The sequence below is a fragment of the Vipera ursinii genome (genome assembly GCF_947247035.1).
Source record: "Vipera ursinii genome assembly, chromosome: 2".
In the NCBI taxonomy this organism is placed as follows: domain Eukaryota; kingdom Metazoa; phylum Chordata; class Lepidosauria; order Squamata; family Viperidae; genus Vipera; species Vipera ursinii.
Genome location: NC_139513.1, coordinates 58,228,140 through 58,248,736, shown reverse-complemented (window position 1 = coordinate 58,248,736; position 20,597 = coordinate 58,228,140). Strand labels below are relative to the sequence as shown.

The 20,597-nt window shown below is 38.1% G+C and overlaps 2 protein-coding genes across 2 annotated transcripts in view; one reads left to right on the top strand and one right to left on the bottom strand.

The window, feature by feature from the left end:
- The window catches only part of CACNA2D3 (calcium voltage-gated channel auxiliary subunit alpha2delta 3), a gene marked incomplete at its 5' end in the record, with an annotated part of 613,685 nt that overhangs the window by 529,052 nt on the left and 64,036 nt on the right, over positions 1-20,597 (top strand). The window lies entirely within an intron of this gene.
- On the bottom strand, positions 209-7,478 carry LRTM1 (leucine rich repeats and transmembrane domains 1; the record flags this gene model as incomplete). Its single annotated transcript, XM_083351082.1, has 3 exons — positions 209-642; positions 4,883-5,479; positions 7,472-7,478. The coding sequence occupies 3 exons, from the start codon at positions 7,476-7,478 to the stop codon at positions 209-211; spliced, it is 1,038 nt and encodes a 345-aa protein (XP_083207208.1).

Here is a 20,597-nt window from a genome sequence, read left to right as displayed (position 1 = left end):
TATAAACAGGATTAAATTATACCCATGAACCAGGTAAATACAAAACATCACATATTACAATATTTATATGCTGAAGAATATTCCTGTACCAAGGAAATCAATCCTCAGGATACATTAAACCTATTTCAATACTCTTCTTGTTGCTAGAGAAAGGGGAACCACAACTAACCAAAGAATTTCCTTTAGGCAGTTCAGAGCCATCAGAAACTCAAGCCAAGGAATTCTCAAATGGCTCTGTTTCTTCATGGCTCCCCTTCTCCTTGCCAGGATATGAATTTTCCTGGTGATATTTTGCTGTAATTACTGCATAGGCACAGCCATATACTGCAGCAGCCAACATCATGAGGCATATGATCCCACAGACAACACCAGTTATAGCCACAGTGACAACTGAATGACGCAAGTTAACTGGCCGTGGCTTTGATTTACGTTCACAGTTTGTGTGGTTGCTGTTTCCTCCATATTCACTGGGAAGGGTGTTCTTTGCAGAACCTTTATGTTTAGAACTGTGAAGCCAGTAGACTTGATGACCATGAGAAGCTGTAGGAAAACAGGTCCCATACAACTCATAGGGAATTTTCAGCAGGTCTTTTCCTTTCCGATTTTCAGGGGCTGAACAGACAATTTCATCGCTAATTCCTCCTGATGGAAAAAAAAGATATATCTTAACTCTTGGTACTTCAGAAAATTTTGAAACTGCTGATTGGCTAAACTAAGGTAGAAATTGATTTTTCTCCCTACGTTGGCTATTATAAGTATGTGTTGTGAAAAGGAGAGACATATTCACACTAACCCATGGTCAGCAACGTGGCGCCATCAATGAGAACATCAATGCCATAAATGGTAACAACAGTCTTCCTAAATTATTTTTATAAACAATATTCAAAATCTTGTAAGATTTCATGAGATATTACATAATTCCATGAGCAAAATCATGAAATCCCTTTGATGCAGCTGGCCTGCATTCCTGGGTTTTCATAGGGGAGATCAAAAAGTCAAGATGGTAGATATAAAATGTGATCAAAATCCTGCCCTATGCATGCAGACATGCACACATGTATAACACATATAAACAAACAATGGGGCTTCAATAGCATGTATCATAGCTGCCATCTTCTCTTTTTTGATCCCCTCATTGTGTCATCCCTGCAGGCTGCTAATGTAGAATGTCTACTGAGTAGAAATGGTACTGTCAAGCAGGCCATGATTTTCAGGGAATTTTTCCTTGAAATCTTATTATCTGTGTCTGTTTCATTTTCAACCTACTGTACTATCACATTTGTGGGCCTCCTGTCTTCCTGAGAAATTCTGGCCACAAGTAAGGTTCTGTTGTTGTTGTTAGCTGTGAAGTCGTGTCCGACCCATCGTGACCCTATGGACAATGTTCCTCCAGGCCTTCCTGTCTCTACCATCTTCTGGAGTCCATTTAAGCTCACGCCTACTGCTTCAGTGACTCCATCCAGCCACCTTATTCTCTGTCGCCCCCTTCTTCTCTTGCCCTCAATCTTTCCCAGCATTAGGCTCTTCTCCAGTGAGTCCTTCATTCTCATTAGGTGGCCAAAGTATTTGAGTTTTAGCTTCAGGATCTGGCCTTCTAAAGAGCAGTCAGGGTTGATCTCCTCTAGGACTGACCGGTTTGATCGCCTTGCAGTCCAAGGGACTCGCAGGAGTCTTCTCCAGCACCATAGCTCAAAGGCCTCAATTCTTTGACACTCAGCCTTTCTTATGGTCCAACTTTCACTGCCATACATTGCAACTGGGAAGACCATAGCCTTGACTATACACACTTTTGTTGACAGGGTGATGTCTCTGCTTTTTAGTGTGCTGTCTAGATTTGTCATGGCTTTCCTCCCGAGGAGGAAGCATCTTTTAATTTCTTGGCTACAGTCTCCATCTGCAGTGATCTTGGAGCCCAGGAAAATAAAATCTGTCACTAAGGTTCTACAATTAGGTAAGAAAAACCAAATGCACAGGTATAGTATAGGTGGTACCTTGCTCAATAGTAGCAACTGTGAGAGGAATCTTGGAGTCTTAGTGGACAATCACTTAAATATGAGCCAGCAGTGTGCTGCAGCTGCCAAAAAAGCCAACACAGTGCTAGGCTGCATTAACAGAGGGATAGATTCAAGATCACATGAAGTATTAATACCACTTTACAATGCCTTGGTAAGGCCACACTTGGAATACTGCATCCAGTTTTCGTCACCATGATGTAAAAAAAGATGTTGAGACTCTAGAAAGAGTACACAGAGCAACAAAGATGATTAGGGGACTGGAGGCTAAAACATATAAGGAACGGTTGCTGGAACTGAGTATGTCTAGTTTAATGAAGAGAAGGACGAGGGGTAACATGATAGCAGTGTTCCAATATCTCAGGGGCTGCCACAAAGAAGAGGAAGTCAAGCTATTCTCCAAAGCACCTGAAGGCAGGACAAGAAGCAACAGATGGAAACTAACCAAAGAGAGAAGCAACCTAGAACTAAGGAGAAATTTTTTGAGAATCAGAACAATTAATCAGTGGAACAACCTGCCTCCAGAAGCTGTGAATGCTTCACAGCATGATGATGATGATGATGATGATGATGATGTTATAGGTGGTCATTTTTTTCTTAAGTGCTGAACTCTAACTCAATATATTCATTTGGTTTTCAACTTTTCTATCCTCCAAAACGGATACCTTGAGATCTATGTCCAAAATATTTAATATGCATTCACATTTGCAGGAAGGTTTCATGTTAAACTGGATGCCCCATCTGCTTCTGTTCACTGAAGGATTGGAACAGAATTTGATGAAGGGTGACAAAACATTTGCCTATGACTGTCAGATTAATAAATGAGCATTTGAATCATGTGTGTCTCTACAGGGGTGGACACAAAGTAGTCATAGTGATTATTTTAGATGGCAGAGGGAATTTTACTTTAGCTTAAAGTGGGAAGAAGAACTAAAGAGTCAGGAAGTAAAATTATAAATTTTACAGTCCATCCAAGTATTTCCCAGTCATTTGGTTACAATCGATACCGTTTATATGTCTGTATGGTTAAAACATTGTTTCCATGCTGGATTTCTACTAGGAAGTATTGGAATCTGTTTCCAAAAGAGGATGCCTCGAAATCCTAAATTTTGAATGCAGAAAATTCCTAATGAATGGGTGATTAACTGCATCTTAACTGTTATGTTTGCTTAATAGCTTCCTAAGTTTATCTCAGAGAGATAAACATTTTTAATCGTGTTAACAAAATTTAATGCACTTTGCTTTCTCTAACTTTGTATTAACATAACCAGAGAATACCAAATATCAGAGAAGAAAAACCAAAATGTTGTTTCAATGCAGTTTGGAAAGAGTCTGTACAGTGTAAAGCAAGGAAGCATAAGGGTTAGCACCATTTCATTTATAATAATTAACCTTTATTGTCAAAGTACAACATGTGTACATTGAGATTAGCTGAGCCTCCCCCCGTGCTCTCTTCCCCCAACACACAGTGACAACAAACCCTCCATCCCACCACACTATGTGAACCAACTACACCACACACTGGCCTCCCAAGTCATTGATATAGTGGTTAAAGAGTTGGCCTAGAAACCAGGAGACTTGAGTTCTAGTCCCACCTGAGGCATGAAAGCTGGGTGGGTGATTTAGGGCCAGTCACTCTCTCTCACACTCAATGACTGAGCTCATTTATTGGAGCAGTCACATAGTGTCTGACTTAATGACCACTACACACATCAGCTGAGAGTCCAGTCCGAATTGTAGTTTTAAGTCAAGGACTACATATATTCCATACATCCACATGAGAGCTCCAGAAATTAACTATGTCTGGGGACAACCCAGGTGTTCATAGCCTTCTCAAAGCCTGATAATGTCAGAGTTGTTCAGGTTTCTGTCAGATGTTCCACGACAGAGAAGGCCCACTACTTAGAATCCACCATAACCCCCTCACAAAGGTGACAGGATTATGTCTACTCTGCCAGATGTTGTGGGTCAGGCAGGAATCATCAGGGAGAGGTGGTTCTATAAGTAACCTAGCCCCATACCATGCAGGGCTTTAAATGTAACAACCAGCATCTTGAATTGCAACTGGGAAGCCCACTGGGAGCCAGTGCAATGTTTCATGAACAAGACATCATGTGGCCAGTACTGCCCATGCCACTGCATTGATGAAGCTTCCAAATGCTTTTCAAAGGCAGCCCCTTGTACAATACATTGCAATAGTCCAATCAGGAGGTGAATAAGGCATACATTAATATGAGCAGTGCCTTCTGATTTAGAAATGGGCACAATTGGCACACAAGGTGTATTTGTGCAAAGGCCCTCTTGGTATTTTGTGAAGGAGATTTTAGAAGTTTTAAAGTTTTTTTTTAAAAAAAAACTCCTATAGGACTTAAAATATGGGTTTTAATTCTCCCAACATTTATAACAATCCCAAATTCAGAAAAGGGTCCTCACTTTTACTCTTAGGATTGTTACATGCCGTGGCTGGCTACATGTCCCCCTCCCCCATGGTTGTCTGTTTACAACTGTAGAATGGAATAGAATACTTTATTGGCCAGTTGTGTTTGGACACAAAGAATTTTTCTCTGATGCATGAGCTCTCTGTGTACATGCAAACAACAAAAATAATATAATCATAATAATGATGCCAATAAGAGAAAGTGGTAGAAAAAGATGAGAAGGATAACTTTACAACTGTAATCTGCAGATTCTATAAGGTTTGTACCCAGGGCAGAATGTGCAGGTGCTATGTAAATCAGGAAGTCAAAAGTGCCCACAACCATTAGGAAAAAAAACCAACTTTGCATGTTTAGATCTTTCCTTGAAATACCATTAAGTGAAGCTAATGTTGCTGGACAGACAATATATGTGTTATGAGAAAAAAGACTCACCATTGTACAGGAAGGTTTCCAGCCATAATTTAAGCCCAAAGACTTGACAATTACATTGCCAGAAATTACCCTTGAAAAGAATCATTTTCAGATTTGGAAGTGATTCTAACAAAAGTCTGTCAACTTCCTGAAGATGATTATATTTCAGAGATAATAAAGTAATGTTCTCTGTCTTGTTTCCTAAAGTTCTAGGAAGCTTTGATATATTGTTTGATGATAAATCCAGTGCTCTTAGGTGGGGTAGAGAGCTAAAAGTCTTATTATCTACATATCCAATGACATTATTTGTTAGATTTAGAATCTGCAACTGTTCTAGTCCTCTGAATGTTTCAGGTAATAAACCTGAAATAGAATTGTTCGATAAGTCCAGAATTTTGAGAGTCTTTGTGCCCCTAAAAGTCCTTTGACTGAGTTTCTGAATGTCATTGTTTGCCAAAAGTAATATTTGAGTTTCAGCAGGTAAATGGGAAGGAACCTCAGCAAATCCTTGATTTCTGCAGTCCACTGTCCTTGAATTTGGATGACATAGACATTTGTGGGGACAGTTGGTCACCATATCTACCAGTATGATAATACTTGAAACAAAAAGCAGTGAACCTAAAAATAAGAAAAATAACTGTTAATGGCACATTTAGTTTATTGTCGCAACACTTAATAGAGTTTTCTAGGAATCTAGGGTTGTACATCTAAATAGAAAGCTGAATATGAATTTTGTTTTCGATAAGATTAAGAATTTAAACATAATTACTTTTCATTCTTTATCAAAATTGTAATTAACTTTCAGGATATTTACATCTGGATAAAAATACATGTGAAGGAAATTACTTGATTAAAGCAATCATGTTGATAACATATACAAAACTAGAAAATATTCATTATACAAGAACTATACTTTTTCTTGTAATAAAACTTCAGGTCAAAGTGAATGAAGAATTTTAAAGTCTACTTTGCTTAGCATTGTGTAGACCCTGAAAGTCACCCTCAAGTGTTCAATAGGATTATGAAAAGCATTTAAACAAATTTAGCTTAATCATACGAGTGCTTTCATTTTCTACACAAAACCTTATTCCATCTAGTCTTATCATCTGTAGGATTATTTTGTCATCTCCATTTCTGTGAGTGCCTTCAAATTGATGTTTGATTTCTGATGACGCCTGGACTAGTTCCTGCAGTTTTATTGGAAAGGTTTTCCAGAAGTGATTTATCCTTGCCTTCTTCCTTGTCATTGGCTCAAGGTCATTGGCTCAAGGTCATTGGATCTAAGGTGGGACTAGAACTCGCAGTCTACTGATGCCTTTAAACACTACACCAAACTGGCTCAGTTCATCCCCATCTAGGGAACACAAAGTAGCTTTGGTATTTTCCCAAAAGTGCTTTTTTCACGAGGCAACTGGACTTCTTTTTTCTCTTTGAAGGCGTTTCACTTCTCATCGCTCTGAGCTGAACAAGCTTCTTGGATGAGAAGCAGAATGTCTTGAAAGAGAAAAAAAGAAATCCAGTTGCCTCATGAAAAAACACCTTTGGGACAATGATGACCTGGATGACTGAGAATCTCCATAGACACTTTGGTATTTTCCTGTTTTCAGAATGTCCATGTTTGTTTCAATGAATTTATTCAAATTGTTAATTTATATTGAAACACTGGTGGGGGAGAGGAAATATGCAAGTGTGATCTTTCCTATTATAACAGCAATTTCTGAATTCTTAATATTCTAACTGGAATATATGAGAGTTGTAGAGGATCTAAAGGAAATCAGATAGGCTATTTGTGCTAAAGATACATATATTTGAATGAACTGAGCCCTGTGGATTAAACATGAAATGTTTAAAAATACTTTCAATTGTTGTATTTTACATCTTTGCATATTATCCATTTTCCTTCTAAAATGTTTTTTTTTCTTTTTTAAAACAGATAAAGAACACACAGTATCTTATGACCTAATTAAGGGAGCCTCCTTTTCATAACTAGTATTTCTTTTATAATATTGCTTTTATAAATGTGTACAGTACAGTAGTGAAACTGGCAGTTCTGGCTAAAACTCATATGGCCATATTTTCCCTATCACCAACTTATTAAAGGTTCCTGTCTTTTTTTATGCTTGTAATAATTATGGGCTTCAAATTACAAATCGGGTAAATTCTGCTGAATTTGGGGAAACATTTCACTTAGTAAACATGCAAGGCACTGAATTTGAAATAAAATATTTAATATGTCTAAGATGGGCAAGCCACTGAGTCTAAAGTAATAGTATCAGGACATAGATACTTGGAAATCTCTATATTCACAGCTAAACAAGTCAACCTTCAAATGAAGTCCTTCGCTTTCTGAAATTAACTGGTGCTCCTTCATTAAATATATTTCAGAAAGTTCGAATGCCTCACCCAAAGAGTTTTTTAGTATTTCTGAACTCTGAAGTTGTATAAGAAAAGGATGCCTTCAGTATCGGTATGTCTAGGTTACAACTATTTGCTAAGGTACAAATGAAGCAAGCTGCTTCAAGAAATATCATGGATTGCTAAGAGGTTAAGACAATGTTTTTTGCTGAGCAGAATCTTTTCACAATAGTTCCAAATAAAAACATTTCTTACCATTCATGGTTCTTCACTTGTCGAGTTTACGGAAGGTTCAATTCAATTTTTATGAGAAGCAGTATTTCTGTCTGAGCTGCCGTTGCAATTTAGACTGGTTTTGTGTATCCATTGATGCCTTAATTCATAAATTACTATTCTTACTACCACAGGACCAGTTAAGTAAATCCATATAAAATGCTGTCTCTTTTTTCCATTCTATTATGTTCCTTTCTCCATTTCAAGTGTGCTTTGCTGTGCACGGAGATTTTCTCTGCCTCTTATTCAATCAACGGGATTTACAGAGTGTCTGTCAATTTGTGCTGGACAGCTGCAGTACAGAAATCATGACCTAATAGCCTAGCCTTTTCAATTATTTAATCTATCTCAAATCCAAGATACAGAGACAAAGTGGATTTTTAAAATCCGGAGCAGTTTATCATTTTTGTTGGGTAGCTAGACCTTGCAAAACAAGATGATTCTAAATTTGTGTTCCTGTCATCTTTGGTTGTGATTGGAGGCAATGGGGTGTGTAATCTCAGTATGAAGAGGCCTTCATCTTGATTACATGGTTTTGACCATTCACTTGTTGCTGTTCTGGAGCTTATACTTTTGATTTCTTTGGGGATTAACTGTGCTGACAGGATTTCATTGCATAGGGAAGAAAAAAAACCATTGTGTCTATGTGTGCCTGCATAGCTTTCTTCCTTTTTTGTTATTCATTTTTTAAAAAAAGAAAAAAGAACTTCAAGCATTCCAAATATGAGGCCTGTTTTTGCCAAACAGGAAGGAACCTCAAATGATATATGGGTTTTCTTATGCTGCAGATTTGGATCAATTTATTGGTATTTTATAATCATTCACACAAAAAGCATGGGTCACCAATTTGGAGGTAGGGATTAGAGATCTCTCATTCTATGACCTCCTAATTAGATTCTTTTAAGCCTGGTAATGTATAAAAATAGAAAATCTTGACAAATGAACCAGATAGAAACATGCTCAAGAGTCTTCTCCTATGGATGAGAGATTGGGATTCTGGTTTCTTGGTGCACTTTCCTGCTGGATCAAGAAATGCCAAGGATTCATTGGACTGAGCAGTTCTTAGTGCGTGTCACCTACCAAGCACTACAGTGTTCCACTTAACTGGTGAGAGAAATCCATTAAGCAGGCTCATGTATCACAATAGCAGTTACATGGGAGCAGATCTGATGACTTCCTGCTAACAGTCTCTTCTTTGCCTAATTTCACTGAATACTTATAGTGAAAGGTCTTACCAAAGATCAAAATGTGGTAACATTTTTGTGACTGGGAGCTATATGTTTTCTATTATTAATTTCTCCACTGAGGACTTTAGTGACACATATCTGATTTTCAGGACTAGGGAGTTGTCTCATTTTCCAATTTTGTAGAAAGGAGTGGTTGGCTACATTTTATAACGGCACCTCTTTTATTACATTTCCAAACAGAGCAATCTGAGGAATTTATGTTCCTTGTGTAATCTTGGAGGAGATTATTGGTTCCTTCTGCCACCTTTGGCAGAAGATCTACTCATCAACAATTTATTGTCTGAGAATCAGAAAAAATGCTTCTGGACCTAAGAAGAGCTATAAATTGAACTAGGGATATGTAATCCATAAAAACCTAGTCCATTTGTGTGTAATATGTTCTTACAGACTATTCCATCTCATTCCAATTTTGAGCAAAATACAGAAAAGCACCATTTACCTGTTTTTCAATACATATTGTCAGATATTTTTAGATACTAAAAAATAATACTTTTTCCTATTCAACTACCCAATATATGTTTTTCTACACAGCCTTTAGTAACACGGTCAATTCTTTATAAATACAATTTCTTTTATTCGATGTAGCTTAGCCTCAACGCACTTTTTTATACAGTTTTTTTTAAAATTTATATTTATTTCTACCTACAGTGTTTGAAAACATGAACATTAATAGCCGAGAATGATTATTGATGATAGATATCACTAATGTGGTCGCCATGGCAGAACCTGGAATGTGGTTTCTCAAGAGTAAAATAAATCTGGAAATTATTTATTTAAATCTGTCTTAATCGCTATAAGACTATGGGTTATGTTCCCTTTAAAACTGAAACACAAAATTTATCAAAAAGGAGAAATTACTATATAATAGTTATTGTAGTGAACTATACTGAACTAAAGCTAAATAAGAAAGAGAGATCGGTATAATATGAACTACTAGCCTAAAACTTTAACGTATTACATCTATATTATATAGAAACATTGAGGGCCAGTTTAGTGAAGTGGTTAAGGCACCAGGTTAAAAACTGGGAAATCATGAGTTCTAATCCTGACTTAGACACAAAGCCAGCTGGGTGACTGTGGGCCAGTCATTCTCTCTCATCTGCAAGAAGGAGGTAGAGGCAAACCACTTCTGAAAATATTGCCAACATAACTTTCCAGGATTCAGCAGGGACACATACGGGACACCCATACACAGAGAAACTTTTCTTCAGCTTCTCATTTTTTACAATATAAAGACATTCCAAAAATTAATATAGAAAATCCATCTTTATTTTCAAAAAATAGATTTCTTTTGTTCCCTATAAATGTTTGAAATATGTTTATTTTCTTTAAAAATGCATTTTTCTACATTTCACTACAATGCACACGTATTTATCATATATGTTCATATGTTTTCTAGTGACCCAGCCATTTTCAAAAAACAAAACAAATAGGAGAACACAACATGTTTTATATTTGGCTAGTTGCTAATGTTAATTGCAGATGCTGAATTCACTTTCTTCAGAAAAAACACTTTTCTCTTGGTTTTCTACTGCAGTTCTTCCTTTTCCAAAAGCTACTAAGTCCTGCTCCCAAGGACACAAAAATGTTGTTGTGTTGTAGCTAATTTTGGTTGAGGAGAACTAATTTGAACAAGGATGTGACATTGCACTGAGTGGTTACCCTTTTCTCTTCCCCAGTTTGTACTGCTATTTCAGCTTGCTTAGTTTCAGCTCATAATATTCTTGATGACTGATATATTGTGAAGACAGAAGCCTGGCTAATACTCTTGTACAAAGGCATCCTGTGAGTTTAGAATGCCTATGTGGTTCTTCAGGACTGCTTGAAAACCCCAAATGGGTATACACTTCAAGGTCATGAACAGAATTGCTGACGTTGTTGTTCTCTGATTTCCAGCCCTGTTGGTTGGAGCCTTTTCAAATAAGTATACATAATAAGTGGTTATCAGCTCGTAAAACTCAAGCATGAAAGTTTCAGCAGAATTTTCTGTGAATTCTTTGGCAAAAACAATAATGATGTCTCTTTACCATTTAAGGTGATGTTTTATGACAAATAATAGAAATAAATTAACCAACATTGATGGGAATAAAACAATTATTGGCAATTTATCAATAACAGATAGTAGAATAACTGAAATATTAAAAAAGCGCTTGATATAAAGAAAGGGATTCCAGCTCCAAAACAGGGAGTAGGAAGACTTAATCGTGTTTTGGAATGATTTCTTGCTTCTGTTCAGCGCACAGCCTTCATTTTATACAGAGCTTAGAAGATTATGAAAGAAGATACAAGGAAAGCCACTCAATAAGAAGGAAGTATTTGAATTTTCTACATCCTTTGACACATGAAGGAGAGATGACTACTTGTTGCCATGTGCCCAACTGACCACAGAGCGTGCCTTTGCAAGTTACTGCTCTGTCAAATTTTTGGCAGCATCGAAGTGCAGGCCTAAGTCTACTTTGGGCAAAAGTGCAAGTTCAAATACTTCTATATTTTTGAAAAGTCATGAAGGAGATCTGAGGCTTTGCTACATTGTATGAATTCTTAGAAGTAAAATTCTTTTCATTCGTGACATAGGCAGTGCCTTTGTTTCACGATGACTGACACTAGGCTGTACCCGTGATGCCTGACCTTGTGGAATGGTAATATAGAAATTATTGCTTCCTGCTGTGGCATTTATGGTTTTTCTCAGCTCATAATTCTCCATGGACTTCAGTAAATATTTCCTTTGGCTCGCATATTGGATTAGTTGACACATTATTTTTATAACCATTGTCTTTAAAAGGAGGCTTGCTAGCCAGGTGCTGTTCTCAAGAATTGTGCAGTTCTTATGCACGTCAGAGGATAGAATCTTTAAAGCGTGCCTTCCCAACTGCCTCTCGTAGTTAGGTAATCCTCAACAGCTACAATTGTGTTATTTTTAGCATTAACAAATTGAGAAGATGTTCACAGGGAAAGGTCACCGAAAAGTTAAGCACTGTGTGAGGTTCATTTCCAACAACAACATGGGCCTTGTTTAATATGCTTCACGGTGTGGTAGAAGAAATTCTTATCTTTCTGAGCTTTTCATTTCTTTCATGCTTGGTCTATCTTTTGGCAACATATGATTTGAATTGTCAAGTTAGTGTTCGGGCATGTGTGGCTATTTTCATATTCCTCTTGAGGGATTTGGCAAGAAGGTTCTCCCCTACTTTGTACTTTTCCTTTTTTTTCCTCCCATCCTGTCTATTAATAATAAACAAAGGGTAAGAAGACAGGCATCAACAAGACCAAATGGATAAACACCTCTGAAAGTGCCAAAGTAGCCTGGAACATGCAAAGGACCTGCTATTGTTGATTATGCAATAAAGAGTACTTTGAGACCCATCTGTATCTTCGTACCTTACACATCATAAAAGTCAGCCAGTTTTGGTGTAGGATTTAGGCTGCAAACTGCAAACTGGAATTCTGTGAGTTCTAGTCTCCCCTTAAACACAAAAAGCTAGCTGGGTGACCTTGGGCCAATCACTTTGTCTCTCACCCCTAGGAAGGAGATAAGGGCAAGCCATTTCCAAAACCCTGTAGAGTCAACACTGATTCAAGAGCACAAAGCAAAACATAATAAAAGAATATATGATTATACAATAAAATATTATGAAATATCTCAAGATTAATGTCAGCACTTTTTTATTTTTATGATTTAGATGTCAGTTCTAAAATGGTCAAAGATAAGACCATTCATTACTCAGCTCTCTCTCAGGTGCTAGAAAGATAGATTTAAAACTGAGAAGCTTTCCATACATCTATATTAAATATCTGTAATTGAGATTTTCAAACAGATTTGAAACTTTGACAATCAGTCTTCTTAATTTGTCTTCAGTACTTTGCAGATTCTGTGATGAAGTATAGTTTGCCAAAAATACTACTGAGTGAAGTAATGTAATTGATGTTTTGTGACAAAACACTGACTAAATTCAAATATAAAGAAGATCCAAGATATTTAACCATAATATTTGCAACAGAAATCAAAATTGGCTAATTTGTATCCTTTTTCCAAGAAAAGCTGATTGGAATAAGAAAGTAATGTGGTATTGTTGGCAAATAGCTTTTAATATATCTTTCAATTCTTCATTTCAAATTGCTTCTCCAAATTACTTTTTTCTTTACTGGTTTCCATACACAGCTTGAGGTTTGGAAACTAATAGCAGAAAGGAAATTTTGTGAATGACTTGAAATTGAGTAACAGCAGGTATGAAAAGGGTTAAGCCCAGTCCATTAAAAGCATTTCTAAATGGCTTTTCTAGAAAAAATAGATCTATAGATCTGTAAAGCATCTATTTCTCATAGTTTTTGACTTGAATTTTGTATTACTATTCCAGTATACGTAGATTATTTTCAATAAATGCTGGGTTATATATGAGTGTGTAGCATGTCAGTTTCTTTTACCTGCTGATTGATTTGAAAATGATGAATTGTAAAGAAAAAAAAAATGCTGCCAGAGGTTTCTCACAGGATTTTGTATTATATTATACTGAACCTGATTCAAAACTTTTATTCTTGTCTGTGACATTGGCTCAGATTTCCTCAAAAGCTACTGGTACATAAAAGAATAAGGTTTGCCCCTTCAAAAGTTAGCTACTAGGAGGAAAATTAGGTCTAAGTCATTTGATCTATCCAATGTTAGGCAAAGGTATTCTATGCTGGACATACCATGGTTTAATGCTCCTTATCTTTTGCTTACATTTTGAATTCCTTCAGGGAATCAGCTTGATTTTATTTACTTTTTAACATAAGCACCAGTCTTGCAAAATATAACTTATTGACATGGTAGTTATGAAGTGCATTGTAGAACAGAAAGAGACAGAAGTCTTCTAAGGTGGAGAATAAATGTTTTGCAACTTGGGCCAGATCTAGGAATTGCTTTCTGCACTCCATCTATCCTGTGAAACAGTGTTTTGGTTTGTGGAAAGGGGGCCTTGTGAGTCTAGTGCTATTCTAGGGATCTAAGAAGGCTGGTTAAGCTTACATTTAATTGCAAGTTAAATAAAGAAGTAGCCAAGAGTCTTTAAATCAAATTTCATGTGTCTGCCTGTTTCATGATGGCAGCCACATAGGCCTCAATCAATCAATTCCCAGCTTGCATAGAGCGCTGTGTGCAATGTACATCTTTGTAGATACGGAAAAATGCTGGGGAGATAAGCATGATTAAAGTTAATTAGTAAGTTCATATAGTTGTTACCGTAAATGGAAACAGATGAAACTTGACATAAAAGTAATAGCAACAAAAGGGATCAAGAAAAAGGAGAATTAGAAAAACATGTCTGAGATTAAATATAGAATTAACATGTTGTTTATTTAGATCATTTCTGGTCTCTTCTTAAAAGCTATACATTTAACTTAATTTCATTTTTAGACATGATAGATCACCCAATTTACATCAAAGGAGGCTCCAGCTTTGACTTTTCATTCATTCATGTTTGTTTGTTTGTTTTCTTTCAACCTAGTAGCTACCAGGGTATTCTAACTTCTAGTGCTTCCTTTATTGATTTGTTTGGAAAATATTAAGAATAATTTCGAAATTATTTATTTCTGTATATTATTTTTATTACATGGTGAAAATAATGACTTGTTTTGAAGTGCTTCACATTAAAAACTATCATTTTATTGGAGACCCTCAAAAATCAAGTTGGTTTTTAATAAGAAATAGAACAGAGCACTGATGGGAAGCAGGAAAGTGAAATGTAGGGTTGAGATTACCTTGAGAGAGAAAAATTTGACTAGAAGTGAAAGAATTTATGTAGGATATTTAGAGTACTTTAATATAAGAGAGAGGGAAAATATAGCAAGTTTTTAGGATATCTTCCTCAGTGTATAAATGAATACCACTAAGGTGATTTTCAGGTTTTCTTGACAGTTTTTTTATTCTTAATTCATTCTTTAATTTTCAAATTATATTTTTAGTATGCCCTTGAAGGCTACCATTGCAATATTTCTTTTTCCCTTTTTCTCTAGCAAACTTGTTCTGAATGGCTGTTTGACAAATGTATCCCTTTTTTTTCTAAATGGGTAGTGGGCAATTTCTATAGTAGAGCTATATGCCATGTTTTCCCAAAAATAAGATCCGGTCTTATTTATTTATTTATTTATTTATTTATTTATTTATTTTGCCTTCAAAAGAGGCACCAGGTCTTATTTTCAGAGGGTGTCTTTTGCGTGGTCTCACCTCGCAGTGGCAGCAACAACTGCACCGTCTAGCCAGCCCACTTCTTCTTCACCTGAAGGAAATGCTTCTGCAGCTGAGAATGGAGCTCCAGTCTGCATTTCACTGTTAGAGGCCTTCCAGAAAGACCTCTGCAGATGAGAACCAAGCTATGGATTGAATCTGTACCTCGGTTCTCAGTTGCAGAAGCCTTTCTGGAAAGCCTCTGACAACGAAATGCAGGCTAGGGGGGTGTCGCAGAAGTGGGCCAGTGAGATGAGGCAGGTGTCGATTGATGGGACGCCTGGCTGCAATGGTAAGTGGGTGTATGGTATATGGGGCAGCTCCACCTCCCCCAACCCCACCTTAGCTTGATATTTAGGCATGTGCCTCACCCCAAAACTAGGGCTTATTTTTGGAGTAGGGCTTATATTAGGCCCACCCCCAAAAATCAAGCTAGGGCTTATTTTCACGGTAGGTCTTTCGGGAAAACACGGTACCATGTGGTCAGTGAGAACAATTAATAATTGGAATGACTTACTTCCTGAAGTTATGGGTACTCCATCCCTGGAGGTTTTCAAGAAGAGACTGAACCACTGTTTTTCCAAAATGGTATAGGATCTCCTGCTTGAGCAGCGGGTTGCACTAGAAGACTTCCAAGGTTCCTTTCAACCCTATTGTTCTGTCTTCTAGGGTACATGGGATATGGTGAAACTACAGTTCCCATTGACCTGGTTAGTACAATCATTGCCAAAACATAATCAGAGTTGCTATCCAGAACTGTCCAGAATACAGTCTCATCCATACTTATTTAACATATGTAACTGAGTCCACTACATAGTAGTTGGCTTTAGCAATCTATAATGGTCTAATCAATAGTGTATATAAATTTGATAACCAGATAGAAAATGAAATATCTGTGTTACTACTTTATGTGGCATTTCCTAGGACATTAACATACAAATCTAATTGAACATTTCTGTGATACTGTTCAGTATGAATGATATGTTGAGTATCTCTGCTTGCTGATGATTGGTTGGTTCTAGAGATATCTCTATATCTCTATATCATTTATATTTATCCATATCTATGTCTATCATGTATCATGCTTCTCTTTTTAAATACTTTCCAAAGGGAAAATTATAATTATACTGATTTTACAGCTGAATATTTCCAAAATTCTCCAATTTTTTATAAAATCCACTACAAACTACATGCTGTTTATGAAAATGGCAGAGTGCTGTTAAGTATACTGTTCTTTAAGCATAGGCATGGCAACTGTGTTACACCAGTGAAAATGTCAGATTATGGCATTTTTAGTTGCGAAGTCATGTCCAACCCATCGCGACCCTATGGACAATGTTCCTCCAGGCCTTCCTGTCCTCTACCATCTTCTGGAGTCCATTTAAGCTCATGCCTACTGCTTCAGTGACTCCATCCAGCCACCTCATTCTCTGTCGTCTCTTTCTTCTCTTGCCCTCAACCTTTCCCAGCATGAGGCTCTTCTCCAGTGAGTCCTTCCTTCTCATTAGGTGGCCGAAGTATTTGAGTTTTAACTTCAGGATCTGGCCTTCTAAAGAGCAGTCAGGGATGATCTCCTCTAGGACTGACCGGTTTGAATGCCTTGCAGTACAAGGGATTCACAATAGTCTTCTCCAGCACCATAGTTCATAGGCCTCAATTCCTTGGTGCTCAGCCTTTCTTATGGTCCAACTTTCACTACCATACATTGCAACTGGGAAGACCATAGCCTTGACTATACACACTTTTGTTGGCAGGGTGATGTCTCTGCTTTTTAATATGCTGTCTAGATTTGCCATGGCTTTCCTCCCTAGGAGCAAGCATCTTTTAATTTCTTGGCTGCAGTCTCCATCTGCGGTGATCTTGGAGTCCAGGAAAATAAAATCTATCACTGCCTCCATTTCTTCCCCATCTATTTGCCAGGAATTGAGAGGGCCGGATGCCATGATCTTGGTTTTCTTAATGTTAAGTTTTAAGCCAACTTTTGCACTCTACTTCTTCACCTGCAACAAGAGGCTCTTTAGTTCTTCTTCACTTTCTGCCATTAGAGTGGTATCATCTGCATATCTTAGGTTGTTGATATTTCTCCCGGCAATCTTAATTCCAACTTTTGATTCATCTAGCCTGGCCTTTCTCATGATGTGCTCTGCATATAAGTTAAACAGGCAGGGTGACAGTATACAGCCTTGCCGGACTCCTTTCCCAATTTGGAACCAATCAGTGGTTCCATGTCCAGTTCTCACTGTTGCTTCTTGACCCACATATAGGTTTCTCAAGAGACAAATTAGATGGTCTGGTACTCTCATCTCTTTAAGAACTTGCCACAGTTTGTTGTGATCCACACAATCAAATGCTTTAGCATAGTCAATGAAGCAGAAGTAGATGTTTTTCTGAAACTCCCTAGCTTTCTCCATGATGTTGGCAATTTGATCTCTAGTTGCTCAGTTTTTCTAAGGCCCACTTCACTTCACATTCTAGGATGTCTGGCTCGAGGTCAGTGACCACCTCATCGTGGTTATCAGGGATGTTAAGCTCATTCTTGTATAGTTCTTCTGTGTATTTTTTCCACCTCTTCTTAATCTCTTCTGCCTCTGTTAGGTCCCTGCCATTTTGGTCCTTTATCATGCCTATTTTTGCATGAAACGTTCCCTTCATTTCTCCAATTTTCTTGAATAGATCTTTAGTCCTCCCTATTCTATTGTTTTCTTCTATTTCTTTGCACTGTTCATTTAAGAAGGCATTCTTATCTCTTCTAGCTATTCTCTGGAATTCTGCATTCAATTGGGTATATATTTCTTTTTCTCCATTGTCTTTCACTTCCCTCCTTTCCTCAGCTATTTGCAAAGCTTCCTCAGACAGCCATTTTTGTTTTCTTGCATTTCTTTTTCTTTGGGATGGTTTCAGTTGCTACCTCTTGTACAATGTTGCAAACTGCCGTCCATAGTTCTTCAGGCACTCTGTCTATCAGATCTAATTCCTTAAATCTATTTGTCACCTCTACTGTATATTCAACAGGGATATGATTTAGTTCATACCTGAGTGACCTAGTGCTTTTCCCTACTTTCTTCAGTTTAACCCTGAATTTTGCAACAAGAAGGTCATGGTCTGAGCCACAGTCAGCTCCTGGTCTTGTTTTTACTGACTGTATAGAGCTTCTCCATTTTTGGCTGCAGAGCACATAGTCAATCTGATTTCTGTGTTGACTGTCTGGTGATGTCCATGTGTAGAACCATCTCTTGGGTTGTTGGAAAAGAGTGTTTGCTATGACCATCGTATTCTCTTGACAAAATCCTATCAGCCTGTGCCCTGCTTCATTTTGTACTCCAAGGCCAAACTTGCCTGTTATTCCAGTTATCTTTTGGCTTCCTACTTTAGCATTCCAATTCCCCATGATGATAGGGACATCATTTTTCAGTGTTAGTTCTATAAGGTGCTGTAGGGCTTCATAGAACCGGTCAATTTCATCCTCTTCAGCACCAGTGGTTGGGGCATAGACTTGGACTACTGTGATATTGAATGGTTTGCCTTGGATTCAAACTGAGATCATTCTGTCATTTTGAGGATTGTATCCCAGTATTGCTTTTCCTACTCTTTTATTGACTATCAAGGCTACTCCATTTCTTCTGAGGGATTCTTGCCCGCAATAGTATACCTGATGGTCATCTGAGTTAAATTCGCCCATTCCTGTCCATTTTAGTTTGCTGATTCCTAAGATGTCAATGTTCAGCCTTCTCATCTCTTGTTTGACCACGTTCAGTTGCCTTGATTCATAGATCTTACATTCCAGGCTCCTATGGAGAAAAAATCTTTACAGCATCGGACTTTCCTTTCACCACCAGATACATCCACAGCTGAGCATCCTTTCAGCTTTGGCCCAGTTGCTTCATTCTTTCTGGTGCTACTAGTACTAGCCCTCTGCTCTTCCCCAGTAGCATATTGGACGCCTTCTGACCTGAGGGGCTCATCTTCCAGCGTCAGATCTTTTTGCCTTTTGGTACTGTTCATGGGGTTTTCATGGCAAAGATACTGGAGTGGGTTGCCATTTCCTTCTCCAGTGGATCACATTTTGTCAGAACTCTCTGCTATGACCTGTCCGTCTTGGGTGGCCCTGCACGGTATAGCTCATAGCTTCATTGAATTACGCAAGCCCCTTCACCACGACAAGGCAGTAATCCATGAAGGGGCAGATATGGATAGTGCCATCCTAGTATGCTTGGACTAATATTTTTATTTAAAAAAATATTTCTCATTACTTGACTTTTCATTAAATGTCTTCTATGGGACTTCCGCTGGCGGCGCGGCGCCGAAGACAGCCTCCCCTGGCTGCCCGCGGCTCAGCTGTTTGTTTTTTCGCCCGAAACAGCGCCGATCAGCTGTTCGGGCGAAATTGAAGCCCCCTCCTCGGGAGAAGAGGAGGGGGTGAGGCCCCAGGTAGGGGTAGAGTTCTCCGAGGCCGCCTGAGCTTCGAGCTTGGGCGGCTGAAGGATTGAACTCCCCCGAAGTCTGGGTTGCTCCCAGCTGGCCGTCGTCTCTGCTCCGAACTTCCTGGAGCAGAGCCAGGCGTCTGCGAACCATCCCTGCCTGAAGAAAGGACTATGATTTAAAGGAGCAGGCAGAGCGGTACAAGAGGAAAAGGTGAAGAGATGAAGAGGATTATTTTATTTTACTCTCAAGCTTGATGGACTATGCTTAAAACTTAAAGTGAAAGTGCGTCACAATTGTAAGTAAAAGATGGCGGCTAAACCTCCCCCTAGAACTTTTCGGAGTGCTGGAAATTCTCCGGTGCAACAACAATCATTACTGCAGGCGTTGCATTCTCCTGATGTATTGACATCGAAGGATCTTGAAAAACATACCCAGTTAATTTTGGAGTCAATGGGTGTTAAATTTGCACAGATGGAGGAGAAATTGGAGAAATTGGAGCAGAGAATGGAAGAAAGGATGGAGCAGAAACTTAGAGAGATGAAGGTAGACATTTTGTCCTCAGTGCATAAAGTAGCTAAATGTGTGGAGGTGCTGGATGATCAAGTGGAAGACTTGACTCAAAAGAATGCTATATTAGAAGCAAAAGTATTGGAAATTGAAGATTTAAAAGACAAAATGGATAGCGAACAGAGTTTGGCTCAATTTTACCAGATGCAGTTTGCTGTTAGAATTAGAGGCCTAAAAGAGAATATTAAGGAAGATTTAAAGCAGCTGGTTTCTGAGGCTTTTGAGGGGGTATTGAACCATCCAGCATCTGAAATAAAACAAGGCATGGACAAAGTGTTTCGTGTGAATTCGTGGATTGCTAAGCAGAGAAAGTTGCCTAGAGATGTGGTGGTTTATTTTGTAAAAAGGGAAATTAGAGATGAAGTTATACAAGCTGCCTATGATACTAAAGTTGTGATTGCTGGTCAAGAAGTTTTGGTTCTAAAAGAAATTCCTCCAAAGATTTTAAAGAGAAGGAAGGACTTTATATTTCTTGTGCAAGAGCTCAAGCAAAGAGATATAAGGTTCAGATGGGAGATCCCAGCTGGGTTGAGCTTCATGTATGATGGCAAAAGGTACTGTTTGGGTACTGTGAAGCAAGCGCATGATTTTTACAACAATGTTTTAAAAGCAACCCCATCAACACTTCTGGAAGCTGCAGAGGGATCTGGAGAAGGAGAACATCAAGAGGATG